Source organism: Chionomys nivalis, chromosome 8, assembly GCF_950005125.1.
Source record: "Chionomys nivalis chromosome 8, mChiNiv1.1, whole genome shotgun sequence".
Taxonomy (NCBI): domain Eukaryota; kingdom Metazoa; phylum Chordata; class Mammalia; order Rodentia; family Cricetidae; genus Chionomys; species Chionomys nivalis.
Window position 1 is genome coordinate 63,051,357 of NC_080093.1, and position 17,717 is coordinate 63,069,073.

The window sequence follows — 17,717 nt, forward strand, 5'->3', positions numbered from 1 at the left end:
GTCAAGACATTGTGCCCAGAGCTGGGGCAGCTGCTACTTGGATTAGCAGTAACTGAGTGCTGAAGGGAGACAGCAAGAGGGTAAATATGGCTCCCCAGCAGTATACAGGGACAGTTGGACACCTAGGGTATGCAACTCAACCTGAACATCCCTGGTCGACATACAGACTAGTTAAGGGTCCCTGTTCCCCAGGACTTCACCATTCTGATGAGCTTCCAAAGAAGCCTCCTGTGATTCCTAGCACCTCCCGGATTACCTCTGGCTATCACTGCAGTCAGGAGGTAGCCTGATGGGTTATGTGTTCTACTACCCACATGTGCTAAATGGCATCAAATTACAAAAGAAAAAAATATTTTTTTAAATCTCAAACTAGCTTGAAATTTGCTCTGTAGCCAAGGATAGCCTGGAGCTTCTAATCCTCCTGCCTCTACCTCCCAAGTGCTAGTGTGTACACCATCACATCTGGTTTGTGGGGTTCTGGGGGATCAAGCTTAGAGCTTCCTAAATGTTAGCTATACACTCTATGAACTGAGCTACGGGCCCAGCCTTAGCCCCACAGGTAAAATTTCATAAAGCATGCATGGGCATTCTCCCAACAATAAGGAGCTTGCCCCCAAAGGCAGTATTAAGTCCTTAACAGACAGAAACCAAATCCAGGGTAACTTCATTTAGGGTGCTGTTTTTTTCTTTTCTCGTTCTCTAATTTGAGATGCCCCAAATTCTCAATCAAGAATAGATAAAGGGATGACAGATAAAAGTAAACTCCAACTGAAGTGTGAAAGCAGCCTAGAATCAAGATGTGGGGAGGGGTTGAAGATGACCTTTGGGGAGCCCCCAATCCTGATAAGATGGTCCCCTGGTACTTTGTGTAGCTCCAGGGCCCACTCTGCCTAGAGAAATCTGTGTGGCCCAGCTAGGGTCCCACCTACCAGACCATGTCCCTGCACTAGCAAGTTCTCAGCTGTCACAGATGAGTAATGGTGGCATAGACCAGAACTCCAGCACGACCTTTGAAGAGAGACTAATTTATTAGGATGTCGTTTAGGGATTTACGTGCACTGGTTCTGTTTGTTCCTTTAGAGCTTGCTCTGCCATAAATGTCACAGTGCGATGTCTTCTGTATTTTATTGGAACGGCCCCCTCCCCTGAGCCAAATGTGTTTTGTTTCAGATAACCAGGGCTTGACTGTAGGGATACTGGTGAGCATCCTGTGTCTGCTGGCCGCTGGATGTGTGGTGTATCTCAAAAGGAAGACCTTGATGCGGCTTCTGTTCACACATAAGAAAACCACCATAGAAAAGCTGAGGTATGTCCTCTCAAGAAATGACGGCTTCTCGCTGCATCACCCTCTGCCAGGGAGGGAGGCAGATTTTCTGGATAGTAACACTGGGTCTTTGGGTTGTTTGGCTTTTGTAAATGTCTGCTGGGCCAGCTGTCTCTTTGACTCTCCCTTCAAACTCTGCCGTCCATTACATAAATAAGCGGGGTGCTGGTGAATTCCACCGATGGGTCTGCTCTCATCTTTTTGTACAAGGCATGTAGACCCTGGAATGTGTTCCTCAGATGGCAGGACTTCGGGCCCCAATGTGCTGGGAGACTATTGCTGAGAGGCCAGCTTCATGAGAAACAGCCCCTGTGCGCCCACAGCTAAGTCTCTATGATCTTCGGTTAGCTAGTTTGATAGGCCAGTGGCCGGAGAGCAGAGGTTAGCATTCATGTTCAACTCATAGGCATATCAGAGCTTTTTTTCCCCTGCATGATTGGCCATGGAGATATATAGATATAGATACAGATATAGACAGACACACACAGTTATCAGCAGGAACAGGATATGAGGAATTGTAGCAAGAAGGAAGACAAACCCTTGCTTAGCAAATGTTGGGTTGCCTTACAGGTGTGTGCACCCTTCTCGGACACCCAGTGGTTCTCACCTTGGCCAGGCTCACCCCACCCTTGGAAAAGGCCTGCTGATGAGCCGGCCACCACATCCCAACACCCCCAAGGTAGGTCACACAAGGACGTGTTGTCCTGTAAAGGCATGGAGTTTTACAGAACAAGGTTGCCTGGGTAAACAGGGCTCCATCATGCCTGTGAAATGCTTAGTCAGCACACTTGATTCAGCCATACCTCACTGCCCCTCCACTGGTCAGGGCCCAGAGGCAGGCCCCTAAAAGGTTCTCATAGGGCAATCGAAGTCCCCATATTGTGTTGTATTTGGATACAAACCAAGTCAATCTTGACAGTAACCTAGACCTGCCAGGCTCTCAGCAGCCACACTGGGAATGCAGCCAAAGCAGACTCCTGTTTCCAGGGGTCACCAGCTGTGCCTAGGTGAGTTTTCTGGCCTGAGTCTAAGTTCTGCCGACCTAAGTGTTGCCCAGGACTGTGGAATCCATGCCTACTCCGTTCTTTTAAAAAGCTATACCCTTGTCCTTGGGTATCCAGTGGTTCCCCAATGCCTCAATGTTTTGCTTATCCACAAGAATTCTTAAATATCGAACTCCATTATGGTTTGGGTGTGAGTTCAACACTGGCCTCTGGGTGGTGATGCCATTTGGTGATGTGGGGGAAACTTCAGGAAGTCAACCCTCCTGGAAGTCAATCCCAAGGCAGGAAGAGGGGATTTGAGGGCTGTACACTGGTCCCCTGTCACTTCCTCCCTTCCTTTACCTGTCCATCCAATGGTTCTGCACACACTTTTATCCTGCTGTTCTACCTAAGGGCGTGGGGCCAGGCAACTGTGGACTGAGCCTCTGAAGCCATTAATTAGCCTTACTAAACCTTCCTTCCAAGCTGCTCATCCAGGCACTCTGTCATAGCAAAACAATGTCTGACTGAGGCAAACTCGGACAAACTGAAACAGGGAACAAGACAGGTGCCACGAAATGAGAAATAACTGAAAAAGATTATCACCAATGCAGCAGGCAATGCACTATTTTACTTCTCTTGGTCTAAAGAGCAGAAGTTGGGCTTCTAAAAGGGAAGCCATCGCTCCCAGTAAATGTGCCTCCCTTCGTCTCCAAACCTGGACCTGCCAGCTACAAAGGTGTGTTTTATGGGGGCTAAAAGCAAAATCTAAACACTGGAAATGACCCAGAGGTCTCTCGACAGGTGAAAGGATTAACAGTGGCATATTACACAGTGGTTGTGACTCAGCAAGAAGACAGAGTCAGCCACCGACTCGCATGACCTCGGGGGTAAAGCTCAAAGTAGCCATTCCAAGTCAGAGGACCCAGGCAGAAAGGAGCACATACTCTACGGTGCCATTTCTATGCAACTTTAAAACATAAAAATTCATTTAGATGCCAAGGTCTGGGGCGAGAAGGGGGGTACGGAGGCAAAAGTGGCAAGGAAGCTCTTCTGGGTGATAGAGACCTTGTCATAATTGCTATAATAGCCCCATGGGTATGAACATCAGTCAAGCCAGGCATAGTGGCCCATGCCTATAATCCCAAGTACAGGAAAAGCATCTTCAGTTCAAATCACATAAACATGGATGGGTTTTTAAAAAAAAAAAAAAGCTGAGTAAAGAAAAAAATCACTTAATTCAATTAACTGAGTATCAATCCTACCTCAGTAAAGTTATTTATAAAAAGAAAGAATATGGGGTGCAGGTCATGCTGCGCCTGCTCTGGTCCTCCTTCCGAACACGGGGAAGCTAGTCCAGAGATGAGCCTCCGGGGCAGGTAGTTCTCGTGTGCACACTGAGCCCATACCTTCTTCTTGATGTTCCTGTGATCCAGTCTGTGTCTTCATACTTGCTACTTCAGGTTAGTTCATCTATTTGTTTCTTAAACCAGCTTGAAGATTGATTGATTGATCGATTAACTGAGATAGAATCTTTTATATAGCAAATACAAGCTTCAAATTCTCAGTCCTCCCATCTCAGCCTTCCGAGTGCTATCGTCACCAGTTTGGTTCTTAATGTTTGCTTGTTTGTTTTAATCTATATAAAAACCATCTCTCCATTTCAGATGTAGGGGATGCTTCTTTTAGAATTTAAATAAATACAGTCCTTCATGTGGACACCGTGGACTTTCCCACCCCACTGGTCGTAGACTAGTTAATGCTGATCTTTCCTCAGGGAGTAAACTCCATCAGAACTGACTCTCTGCTTTGACCGTGCAGGACAGGCCGTCACTACAAAGCCAGAAGATTGACATCAGCAGGCCCCTCAACACTCGAGCCATCCCTCATCCCCAGTCACCTCGGCGAGTGCTCCCACCTCTCCACCAGGCCCCACGTGCGCCTAGCGGCCCTGCCAGGCCCCTACCTGCCAATCCTGCACTCAGGCAGGCCCAGGTATGCCTCCCGTGCTGAAGGGATGGGATGCAGTTCAAATCCAGGCTCTGCTAGTTGCTAACATTGTAAACTTGGACAACTTGTTTAACATACTGATTTATGAAATGGAATTCAGTTAATCAGATGGTTAACAGAGATAACCGATATACAATGCCTACAGTGATTTTTAAACTAAAATTCAGAATTGTTTCCATGCCCATGCAATTTATCATCTAAGCCAGGATTTAAACTTTTTCTACCGTGAAGGCTTTTTACCTGGAGGAATTTTCACAGGACTCTGGGTATATAGGTAAGAAATGATAGGAAAATATTAAAAATCTGTATTTTCTGTAATTAAGTCTTTGTTCTGGGGGAACAGAGAACCTTCTGTGTACAACAGAAGCATGGCAATTCCTAACACTCTTAAATCTGAGCCGAGGCGTTCTTGGCAGTGTTTGTTGGTGGTGTATGGTGTGATCGTTTGCATCGCATGTTCAAAACTGAGGCTGCAGTGAAGTCATGGGATGCGACACAGGCCAGCGCTGCCAGATCACCACAGGTTCAGCGTGCATTTGGCTTTAAAATAGCTTCCGGTTGCTGCATGTTGAGTTAATGGCACACAGCTGAAGAAGCTGGGATTTCAAGTGAAATATTTTGAGACTAGTAATGGGTGTACTGTTGGCAACTTGAATAATGAAACAATCATTTTTAAATGCTATTGTTATATAAAAATAATCCCACAGGAAACTATATGTATAATTACGTCTTTAGCATCATTGAGGTTATTCTCTGTGCACATAGCTTTACAGCCTGTGATTCTGCTGTAAAGTTGTTTCTATATACCTTGGCATTGAAGAGCCTATAAAGTGTTCTTTAAGCAGCAGTGTGCCACTTGGATGTGGATTAGCTTTTGAAGGACCGGTGAGTTAGTAGATGTGTTTGATTGCTGTGACTTTTGCTTTATAAATAGCTCTCATTTGGAATATCTAGACAGATGCATTTGGAGTTCCTTTAGGGAAGATTCAAGTGAAATATCAGATTGAAAACACAAATCTTCAAGTGGTCAGACAAAGTTAAATGTTTGGTTAGAGTATTGCATGTACTCATATTGGTACCAGTGAGGTCATGATGAGAGAGACAAAGGCTGGTGTTTCAAAGCTTTGCTTACTTGATAGGTAAACTGCAACATCTCCTTCTTCTATCCATCCAGCAGTTCAGTCATCTTCCTGAGAGGGGTACTGAAGTGTGCCTGAGCCATCAGTTTCTGTTTCGATTTAAACATTTCTTAATATTTGAGGTTCATTTATCCAAAGTGTCTCCTCTGCATTTTGAAATTTGGGGCTGGGTGTTGTATGGGATTTCCTTGGGCTTTTGTGGGAGGCTCAGCAGCACTGACCTCTCTCTCGATTGACAATTACACTTGTAATCATGTTTTCATTATTGCTGTCTCCTGAGGGTCAAAATTGGCCTTGATGGAAAAAAAAAAAAAACGGCTCTCTGAAAATGAATCCATCTTTATCCCAGTATTTGGTTGCTTCAGGAGAAATTTAGAATTCCCAGCCTTTCGGTCTCACTGACCTCATTTTTAATAATGGATGACTTAAATCATGCCTTTGAAGCTAGAAAAATGCCTCAGAGGTTAAGAACACATACTGCTTTTGCAGAGGACCTGGGCTCAATTTCCAGAACCCACATGACTTCTGCAGGCTTGCACATAGTGCACATACACTTGGACACATGTGTACATGTAAAATATTTTAGGTGACCTTTATGGGCATCAAGAGCCACTTGGAATGGAATTTTTGCTTTCAGTCAAACAGATGTTTGTAAACCAATGAGAAGCTGATTATATGTGCTCATATATTGATCCTTTCAGCTCTTCCCCCTTCCTGATGTTCTACATCCCATCATTTCTTTTCTGCCTGAAGGACTTCTGTTCGCTATGTATCTTTCAAGCAATCCTACTATTGTTGGCATATTACTAGCACCCCTGTGTCTAAGGATATCTTTTTCATCCATGAAAGATAGTTTTGCTGGGTATAGAATTTTAGGTTGACTTTGATGGGGGGAGGGTGTCCTTCCATTCCATTTCATCTAGACTCTGCAGTGGTAAGAAATCCACCAAGAGTTCTGTACACAGTCTCTGGTCCAGGAAAGAAATGTCACAAATCATTTGTGGGGGGTGGGGGTAGAGGGTGGGATTCCTTTGGATTGAGCAGGAATAAAACCATATATAGTCAAAATAATTGTTTTTCTAGACATCCCTCTTCCCAGGCTTATCCCTACAGAGGAGAGACTTTCTTGAGTTTTTTTATTTCTTTGGTACCATTTAGTTATTTCCAGATTTGTATATACTTATTTCTTGTTGCTCCTTTTATACGTCCTAACTGAGGCTCTAGTGTGCACACCTAGACCCACCGCTGGGTAGTTTCTTGAGTCTAGAGTTCACCAGGTAGTCTTTTTCTCTAATTTTCAATTTATATCAATTGCTTGATGATCTTTTTATGCAAGTACTAAAAGGAATAAGGTAAGCTATGCTTATTCCATTTTACCACAACCTCATTTCCCTTTTCTTTTATTGCTGATAACAAACTAGTTTATATCTAGTAGCTCTTTATAAGGGAAAAAGCTTTGACTCTTGGTTAATTTCTCTGTTCTAAAAACTTGTATCCTTGTCAGATTTGAGCTCTAAACATGTTACTGCACAAGACCAGAACTGCCTTGCAAGCTCCTATCAGTAAGCTCTATGGCATGGCTTTGGCAGTGTGCTCTGTGAATTATGTGTGGCTGACCCTGGCTCTTTTTATTTTTTTAACTTCACTGTTGAGTCTTCTTTGCTAATGTAAATAGAAGTTTTTTTAATAGAATTTCTGTACTTTATTGTAATTCTAGCTTGACCTCTGGCCTAGCAGGAACTCTGGTTTGAATACTGAATCGACGTGGCTTTCCTTATGTGAACCTCTCACTCCTCGCATGCTCACAACGCCCTCTCCCACACACCACCAGTCAGGATCCTGATCTGGTGTCTTCGGTTGGTTTTGTGGATGGTGGACAGTTTTCTCTTCCATCTGTTTTTTCTGGTCTATCTCAGTTTATCCTGCTGGAAGGCAAGAGGCAAGTCCCCAACATGTCTGGGCTGTGGCCTTACTTGAGAATCTGATGGGAGCCGTGAAGCCCAGGATATGCAGCGGTGCTCAGTGCCTTGCACACATCCCTCGGGTACTCCCGGGGCCTGGAAACATCCACCCAGCGGGTTCCCTCACACTGAGGCTTCTTATTCCTCTTTCAGTGATGCCACTGCTGTACAGTGCCAAGTGGAGATTAATGGGACACATGATCTGAAGAGCTATGCACAGTGATTTTCTCCCACAGCTATCAGTGCCCACAGAAGTGGCTCCTCCAGAGCAGCCACCCCAAAAGCCTTCTCTGTATGAACCTAAGGAAATCTTCCCCTTAGGCCACAAGTCACTGGGAACTCCACGGTCTCACTCTGAGCTGTGTCTGTCTGCAGTCTTTCAGAGACACGTGTCACAGATACCTGTGTGGTTCCCCTCTCTTCACACATGGGAATCTAGAATCCATTCCAGGCAGGTGTGGGCAGTATCCAGAGGTGACTCTTGCTTGGCAGCAAGAATGGAATCCACTGGCACATTGCAGTTCCATGGGTGCCATCCCCCACGATAGGACCCAGATGTGCCTGCATGGCTAACTAGACTATGTTTGTCCAAATTTATCACAGAAACACTTCAGGGATGGGGCGATATCACGAGAGCTGCATTGGTTAACTTTGCATCTGACAAGTAAGCATTGTCTTTCTAGAAAACCTGCCATCCTCCACAAACTCAGCTCATTGTCTTGTCCACAATTGTGCCTCTTAAAATGCGGGCTTCTCATCCCATGCTCAGGCTTGCGTGGGACCTTCTTGTACAAGCTGTGTGCACACGTGTGGCACTCAGAGGACAACTTCCAGGGGCTAGCGCTCTTTCCGCCTTGCGTGAGGCATGCGGTTTTGACAGTAAGGCGAGTCTCTGTCTCCAACTTTTCATAGGCGTGCTAGGATTACAGATGTGCACCATCTCATTGGGATTTTATATGTGAGTCCTAGGGATTCGAACTCAGGTCTTTATATTTGAGTAGCAAGCACTTCACCCACTGAGTCGTCTCTATAGCCTTAGAGTTGTGCCCGGTGTTACTTCTGGAGGAAGGAGAACAGAGAGAAAAGGTCCACAACGGGGAGAATCCCTGGTCTCCCAAGACACCTTGCCATTCTCCCAATAAGCAGAGCCTCACCTGGGTGCCACTGACACAGCACTTAACCAAAATTTGCTTTGCTAAATACCTGTTCCATAGAATGGCATTTGAATGATGCCTGCTGATGTGTGGCAACACTTGATCTAAGAATCCATTTCTCATTACTTCCTACATGTTCCAGAAAACTAGGTTATATAAAGTCTTCTGAGCGAATTGCAGACATAAACTCAGGGCTGAGATTATGCTCCCAGGTGCGTTAGAGAAACAGGGACTCTTAAAAACTCAACCCATCATTTGGGGATGACTGATGTTTACTGCAACATGTTCCTTTCTTGAAAAATGCTGCCAGGTCCTGGTGTGTACACCATGTACCTACACTGCAGAAACTTCAGCCAAATAGCAATGGCGGGATTTACTTACATAGTTATAATTACCACCAAATTGTGTGTGTGTGTGTGCTCAAGTGTGCACGTTGTTTTGGTATAAGGAGCCTGTGTTTGTGCTTTTAATGGTTATAAAATCATTCAGACACACACTTACTGAGCACTGAGTACATGGCAGGTGCCATAGAGCTGAGTGCTTGGCAGGTGTTTCTGCCCCCTTCCCCTTCCTCCCCTGGGAGCTGAAAGAAGTTGCCATTGTAAGCTCCAGTTTATGGAGGTAACAGAACACAGTAAGGCTGCATATTCTATGAGCAAGGAGATAATGAAAGTGTCTTGGTTCTGGTTTCTGTTGTTGAGACACCATGACCATGGCATCTCTTACAAAGGAAAAACATTTAGTAGAGGTGACTTACATTTCCAGAGGTCTAGTCCATTTTCGTCATGGTGTGACATGGTGGTGTATAGGCAGACGTGGTGCTGGAGAAGGAACTGAAGTCCTGTATCTTGACTCACAAGCAACAGGAAGTGGTCTGAGTGTCACACTGAGTGAAGCTTGAGCAAAGAAGACCTCAAAGCCCACACCCACAATGACACACTTCCTCCAACAAGGCTATACCTACTCCAACAAAACCACACCTCCTAATAGTGCCACTCCCCATAAAATTATAGGGGCCAATTACATCCAAACTACCACAGACAGGAAAGTCAAGGGCTCAAAGCCGCCCACTCCACCTGCAGCATTAAGATGTCACCCACTGTCAGTAGATAGCAGTGTGCATTTTTGTCCAGACAGTTCCTAACCTGATACCTCTTTCTGCAGAGCACAAGAGCTCTGCTGCACAGAGGCTGGGGGAAAAATGTTATCCTACTAAACCATGGTCACCCCATGAAGCTAGGGCATCTGGTTTCTACCCAAAGGTGCTGACTTGATTTCTGGGTTACTCATTGTAGACAGGAATCAAAGCAGGACTTGGGTTTCCATAACAAGACTCGGGTTTTCTTAAGGGGCCAGATGCCTCCAGCCTCAGACTTCTCCTTCCTTCTCCTTGCACTGTGTTTTGATTCAATAATATCTTACTCTTTTAGCTATCTGGTTCCTTTAGGGAGAGTGGGAAGTATTCATTTTATCAGTGAAGAAAGGGAGGTCGCAGTGGCCCTACCTGCCATGGTTCTGGCTATGGAAGCTCTATCTACTGGTATGTCAGTTTTGGTTCCATGATGCCCACATCACTGTGGTGGGCTACAATCTTATCTATGGTCATAATGTCCACAACATTTTTAGCCAGAGACAGACTCACTCGTTACAGTGAGATGTGTTAATGTCACCCTAGGACCGCAGTCACGGCTCTGGCTTTCTGGGGTCATGGGCTCCAGTCTCCCTGCACAGAACTCCCAGATAGCAGGACATATTTACTATTGTAGACTATGTGCAAGCTGATAACAGGTTGACAGTCAAGGCAACAGGGCCACATTTTAATTTTGTCATGTTTGCTTTCAAAGTTGAGAGAGAGAGGAGGGGAGGGAGGGAGAGAACATTGCCATTCTGCAGTGCATTGCTATTGCTAGAACACAGGTGGGAAGCAGAGGCCCAGGACCCCATGTGACAGGCAGGGGGGTACTTTTCTCTGCAACCTGAGGGGAAAAGAATGATCTTTGAACTTTGTTGAAAATACAGACTAAAGAAAAATGTCCCAGTAAGAGTAGCCCGGAGTTCCTTAGTTCCCGCAGAGGTGACGCATTCTACAGAGGCCTGACACCTCTTAAGCAACCGTCTAGACTAGATCCTCTCCTAAACATGGCAAGGCAGGACCTTTGCTGTCCTCGGGGCTCATGAACTTTCCATCAGCATCTTGACTGTTTGGAGTTTTATCACAGGGATGAACATACCATTGTCCTCAAAGCTGAGCACCATCTGAGAGGACATGATGGCTCACAAGACTATGACCATAAATTGAGACTATCATGGGAAAGTCATAATTATCTCCTAAGTTTCCATGATAAATCCAAATGTGTTAAAGCAGACTATAACATACACCTTACCTTTTCTTCCACACACCAATAAAACCCTGGTGTTATCTTTACTGCAGAGACTAGATACTTCATCATATTTAGCAGAAAAATTAGTATTGCTTTGTAAGGAATGATTTTATAACCTGAGTCTCCTTATGGTGAGCGTGTGCTTTCATTTTTACATTACACGCAGACGTTGTGTTCAGTTTTCTGTTCGGTGATGAGAAATGGAGCTTGATTTGTGTGTGGCCTTCATGACCCAGGGCTTGTTGCTAGGGTGAAATTCCTGTCAATCACGGCTGTCAAACGGCAGCCGCTTACTCTGGGTGAACACATGCCAGGCCCTGCGCTAAGATCTTTACTCTGTCAGTCAACCCCGAGGGAGGGCTGTTATTATCCCTGCACTTGTCCAAAAGCTAGGCACACTTGCGTGTGCACAGCCAATGTAGTCCTTACACCTACCTAGGGGGGTTGTCTATATTCTAGCGCCTTCTTTTATTTCCTCTGATGAGATCTGATAAGAGACATGTCACCTGTATGTCTGGCCTCTGTTCCGTGCTGAGTCCAATCTATCTGTTGTTCATTCTTGGCACATCTCCCACACAGCTGTGGTTTGCTGACTTCTGTAGGAGCCCCATCATGTTGCAGGGAGCTGTTGAATCTGGTGTTGTAGCCTCTGAGCTGCTGTCTGTAGTTCAGAGATGTGATTTTAGTTCAAGCACTGCGAAAACATCATACACATTTGAAGTAACTTTTTTGGTTTAATTTTATTGAGTTATGCATTTTTCTCCACTCCCTCCCATCATCCCTTTTCCCCTTCTACCCTCTCCCATGACCCCCACACTCCCAGTTTACTCAGGAGATCTTGTCTTTTTATGTACCCATGTAGTTTAGATTCATGTATCTCTCCTCTTTGTTGTCTAGTTTCTCTGGGGTTGTGGCCTGTAGACTGATTTTTCTTTGCTTTATGTTTAAAAGTCACTTATGAGTGAATACATATTAGTCTTTCTGTGTCTGGGTTACCTCTCAATGTTTTTTTTCTAGATCTATCCATTTGCCTGCAAATTTCAAGATGCCATTATCTTTTAACGCTGTGTGGTACTCCATTGTGTAAATCTACCACATTTTTTTATCCATTCTTTGGTTGAGGGGGTTGCTTCCAGCTTCTTACTATTATGAATAATGCTGCTGTGAACATAGCTGAGCACATATCCTTGTGGAATGACTGAGCTTCCTTTGGGTATATACCTAATAGCAGTACTGCTGAGTCTTGGGTAGATTGTTTCCTAATTTTCTGAGAAATTGCCATACTGGTTTTCAAAGCAGCTATACAAGTTTGCACTCCCACCAGCAACAGAAGAGCATTCCCCTTACCCCACAACCTCTCCAGCATAAACTGTCATCAGTGGTTTTGATCTTGGCCATTCTGACAGTGTAAGATGGAATCTCAGAGTTGTTTTGATTTGCATTTCTCTGATGGCTAAGGTGGTTGAGCATTTCCATGTCTTTTAGTCCTTTGAGATTCATCTGTTGAGAATTCTCTGTTTAGGTCTGTACCCCATTTTTTTCATTATTCTTTTGATGTCAAGTTTGAGTTTTTTGTATATTCTAGATAACAGTCTTCTGTCTGATGTAGGGTTGGCTAAAAATCTTTTCCATTCTGTAGGCTGCCATTTTGTTGACCATGTTCTTTGCCTTATAGAAGCTTCTGTTTCAAGAGGCCACATTTATTAATTTTTGCTCTAAATGCCTGTGCTACTAGGGTTATATTTAGGAAGTGGTCTCCTGTGCCAATGCATTCAAATGTACTTCCCACTTTCTCTTCTATGAAGTTCAGTGTGGTTGGTTTTATGCTGAGGTCTTTGATCCATTTGGACTTGAGTTTTGTGCATAGAGACAGATACAAATCTATTTTCATTTTTCTACATGTTGATATCCAGTTATGCCAGCACCATTTGTTGAATATGCTTTATTCTTTCCATTTTATATTTTTAGCTTCTTTGTCAAAAATCAAGTGTTTGCAGGATTGATATCCAGGTCTTTGATTCGATTACATTGGTCCTCTTGTCTGTTTTTCTGCCAATACCAAACTGTTTTCATTACTGTAGCTCTGTAGTAGAGTTTGAAGTCAGGAATTGTGATGCCTCCAGAAGTTCTTTTTTTGTACAGAATTGTTTTGGCTATCCTGAATTTTTGTTTTTCCATATGAAGTTGATTATTGTTCTTTCAAGGTCTTTGAAGAATTTTGCTGTGATTTTGCTGGGCACTGCATTGAATCTGTAGATTGCTTTTGATATGATTGCCATTTTTACTATATTAATTCTACCTACCCAAGAGTGTGGGAGATCTTTCCATTTTCTGGTGTTGATGTTTGGATCCTGATGGACACATGGATCTACCAAATCCCAAGACAGTGCAGGCTTTGTGTGACTTTTAAGGTGTGTTTTGTTGTGTAGCCTCAATGTCTGGGACCACGCGTGTGCCCCACCATGCCTCATCATGCAAGTGCATTGGCTCATTTAATGACCAGGACATCCTGTAAGGGATTCTAACTCTGATCCTCAGGGTCCTTTTTCCCCTGCAATGATGGGGCCAAGAATGGAAAGTGTCATGCTAACCAGACCTATCCTGGACCCAGGAGAGTTTGTACACTCACCAGGGGCAGAGAGGAAGGTACCTCAAGGGGTCTTAGATTTCCATGAAGCATTTAAAGTTGCCACACGAATAACTGTTGGTATAATAATTATCCATGTGCTGGGAGCATCTTACATGTTCTTTTATTTAAGCCCCATACCAGGGCTACAAGATAGGTTACTCCATTTTCCAGAGAGGTAGACTTGTATGAGTCCCTTTGGGTATAACTCAATGTAGAGTAACCCTCAAGTTCTCACTCTGACCCCTTGGCCAGGAGCCCATCACTCCATAGTGTCCTCACAGGCCTTTACTTGTCCCATAAGTCACCGCATGGCTCCTTTCTACAGATAATACAACAAGTTGTACAAATTACAAAGCAGTCTTTTTCAGATCCTGACCCCAGGAGGACGGCTGTCTTCTAAATCCTGTGCATCCCCAGTTTAGCTAGTCCTTCATAAACTAGAGATTGTCTGAAAGCATGGGTGGATTTATATCCATCCCCTAGGGGCACTGACAGAACCCTACCATCCACTGTACCCCCCTAAGACTTGTGAGGTCAGATGACCCACATAGGAGTGTACCTACATGATTCTTTTAAATGTTACAGAAAATTCCACATAAAGGCTAAATACAGGCCCTACTTTATATTGTAGAAGGGTTATAAATCAGAGATGAACCCAGCACTCTGTAGCAATGTGCACTGCCTTCCAGAAGACTACTGGGTCCCAGGGTCCAGTTCTGACCAGAGTTGAGTCACATGTGGTCTGTTGTCTGTTGCAGGGCACCCACAAACCCAGCCCTCCTCAGAAGCCTTTGCCTGCTGATCCATTGAGCAGGGCATCTCGGCTCACTAGTGCCTTGGTGAGGACCCCAGGGCAGCAAGAGCCTGGGTTCCGCCCAGCCCCCAACAGGTAGGTGTCCTCTAATGGTAAAGAGTAGCTGAAGAAACCACACTGGAGGTGTGGCAAGTTTCAGGTGTTAAGTCGTGTTTCCTGCTTGCCTCCAGCATGGGAAGGGTGGGAGATATGTGTAAAAGTAAACCAGGAAGCAAGAAAAGCAAACTATACCTATGCATACCTAAACATCAGCCCAGGGCTCTCAGCAATGGCTCACTTACTTGAGAGATCATAGCAGGATGAAGATGACCCAGGAAGGATGAGCTGCTGACACGGGCCCAGCCTGGTCTCCTACAGGCACTAAGGAAAATAGTTTATAAAGGCAGGACCTCCACCACCCTCACCAAGACTTGCTCTGCCTTCTCCAGGGGCTGAGACACTAGTTCGGGTTGAGAGATTATGGAGAGGTGAGGCCTAAGCAGCTGCTCAATAGGGTCCTCCTGGGGGCTTCTCTACAGCTGAGTGGCCTGTGCTGGCTCTCTCTGGCTATGGTCATCTTCACCCCTCTTCCATAGGGTTGAGGCAGATGTAGCCCAGATTCTATTTACATGGGGAGAGGTAACCCACGGCTGTACTGAAGCTGGCTCATGCCTTTGCAACCTAGCCAATATTAAATATTAACGAATATCAAGTTGCATTTAAAACAAGGGTAATGAATACTCAAAACATTGCTCCTAGATCCTTGCTGCTAAGGTTTCTCACATCAGGAATCTCTATGGGGGAATCCATGGCATGCTGGGTGCTCTCCCATCTTCCAGGTTTGCTGGTGCAATAGTGTAGCTGGGGACATTGACAAGATGGAAATCAGCAAATGCTGCAGCTCAACCTCTTCCTCAGTGAAATTGTTCCCTTGTGGGTCTTTTGTTGTTTTGTTTTTCCTCGGTTCCTGGGATAAAACGTGCTAGGCAAGCACACCATAGCCTAGCATTTGTCTCCCTAGTAGCAAGGTTGACATGAGCCGCTCAATCCTTCACCCTCCTTTGGGATGGGATGGGACTAGAGGAACAAGCTACCATGCCTGGCTAGCAGATCGTTAAACTCACGGCCCACTCTTCTGACTCATGTGCCCTCTAGCAGGCCATGAGCTCTCTGAGCACCAGAGAGCCAGGTTGCACGTTTAGTAACTCCCATCTCTGCAAGGGAAGACGCACGTCATTGATTCATTACGGCTCTTGGGAAGAATGTGTTGGCCTAGGAAAGAAATGGCTGCCTCGTAAATCTCAGAGATAATGCTGGTCAGAGGGTCAAGAGAACAGTCTAGCTCACCACTGTGGAAATGCAGAAAAAGTTGCATAGCTTTTGAGTTACTTTCTATATTTCACTAGATAAAACTACTGCATGGACATAAGGCTGACCAAGGGGCACTCCTTTTCAGAACATTCCAAGCAGTCCCCTGCCTCAATTCTACTGATGGCAGACTGGCTCTCCATCTCTTGAGCTGTGCCATGGGATCAAAGTGGCCACTAGGCATGTTGGAGCTGGTTCAAAACTGAAATAAAAGTGTAAACGTGTACCAGATTTCAAACACTTAATTCTGGCCCCTTGATTCTCCCAGTTCTTTATGCTGATTGTATACTAAGATGATGATACAGCGATAAAATTGAACTCACCTGTGCCACTTGGTTGTTAGAAACATAGAATTTGAGGCCAGAGAGAACAGCTCAGTGGTTAAGAGCACTTGCTGTTCTTCCAGAGGGCTGGAGTTCCGTTACCAGCGCTCCCATTGGGTGACTCACAAGGATCTGTAACTGCTCCAGGGGAATCAGAAGTGCCCTCTTCTGACCTCCACAGACACCTGTACTCACATGCAGAGACATTACAGATAAATCTATAAGGAAAAACTAGGGATTGTCTGAGCCATTCATGTCCATTTTTCTGCAAATGGTGCTAGTCTAGAATCAACTCATGGATGGAAGGCACAGCTCCAGAGAGGGGAGGTGGCCTGTCATAAATCACTAGGACTTCTGCAGTGAGGTCCTTGATGTGCTCTGCATTCTCTCCCAAAAGTCAGCCTGGCCTCCAGTCTCAGGTGGAGATCAGTGGCTTCTAGCCTGGGAGACCCACCAGTCTCCAGGAGCAGCCTCCTGCCCAGCTTTTGTGTCTATAGAACGGCTTTGGACCATCTAACTGCAGTTTTGTTTTCTCCTCCCTGGCTTGCTCTTGACTCAGACCTGCTCCTAAGCACCAAGTGCCCCGATCTTCCCACAATGCCTACATCAAGTGACAAGCAAGCCCAAACTGGTCCTCAGCAGTGAAGACAGAAGTTTGCACTATCTTCAACTCCATCGGAGTGATTTCTTTTTATACCAACTTTCAAGAATTTTCAAAGTGTTTAAAACGCCATTGTTTCCAGAACTTAGAGCTACTGCCGTCGGTGCTGTGCTGTGGTGCTTTGTGTCCTTGCTCAGGTACTTGTAAGTTATTAATTTATGCAAAGTGTCTATTACTGCGCAGGGCGCCGTAGCAGGCATTTGTGCCATCGCAGGGTTTTCTACAGAAGGCTCCTTGTGCTTCATTCTTCTGGCGGACTTGAATGATCCTGCCTGATGGGATCCAAGACGAGATGTTTACTTCCTGTTTGAGGCCTTATTGGAAAACAGCTCCCCAGCTCCCCAAGGCTGTGTTACAGTACCAGACACACAGCTCAGGATACCCCAAGCAGAACCTGGAATGAGGTTTTTATTATTATTTTGGAATCCCTATCTTGGACTGCAGCCAGGGCCTTAAGGAAGGTCTTAGGCCCTACATACTGACAGGGCTTCGGATTCTGCACCCTGAGGATCTTGGAGAAAACCTAGAGTACTAGCAAGAAGGCTGAGGTGTGGCCACAACAGGATAGAGACTGGAACCCTAGTCCAGGCAGACAGTTGACTTTGAGCTGAGAGGCCATGAACACCTTTGGAGGAAAAAGAAGTCTGTGATGCCGCCCAAGGCTCTGCTCCCAGAGCCAGCAGGAGCTTCTCTCTGGCTGCCCTTGTGCACAGTGCTGGCATGCATGGGCATGTTGTTTACACTGGGAACAGTGGTGCTTCTGCGAGAAAGCCACTGCCCAGGCACTGCAGACCTCTGTCTCCTGCCCCGTTTCGAGCTCAGCAAATTGCCACATTGTCTTCTTGACTGTAATACAATGACCCTGTGTTCTGACAGATAGAAGCGGCTTTCTATGGGACCATAAACATTTTCAGATGTGAGCTGGTAACCAGATCTAGTCGATCAACCCTGGAGATAAAAATCTCTTTACTGCACGGCTCAACTTATTAAA

At 45.2% G+C, this 17,717-nt stretch overlaps 1 protein-coding gene across 1 annotated transcript in view; it reads left to right on the top strand.

Moving 5' to 3' along the window:
* The window catches only part of Adam12 (ADAM metallopeptidase domain 12), a 312,140-nt gene extending 294,904 nt beyond the window's left edge, over nt 1-17,236 (top strand). The window contains exons 19-23 of the mRNA XM_057779001.1: nt 1,171-1,306; nt 1,895-2,003; nt 4,129-4,302; nt 14,340-14,470; nt 16,625-17,236. Of these exons, the coding sequence (XP_057634984.1) occupies nt 1,171-1,306; nt 1,895-2,003; nt 4,129-4,302; nt 14,340-14,470; nt 16,625-16,679 (605 nt within the window). The 3' untranslated portion in view covers nt 16,680-17,236. The remainder of the gene's footprint in view (nt 1-1,170; nt 1,307-1,894; nt 2,004-4,128; nt 4,303-14,339; nt 14,471-16,624) is intronic.
* The last annotated feature ends 481 nt before the right edge of the window (nt 17,237-17,717 follow it).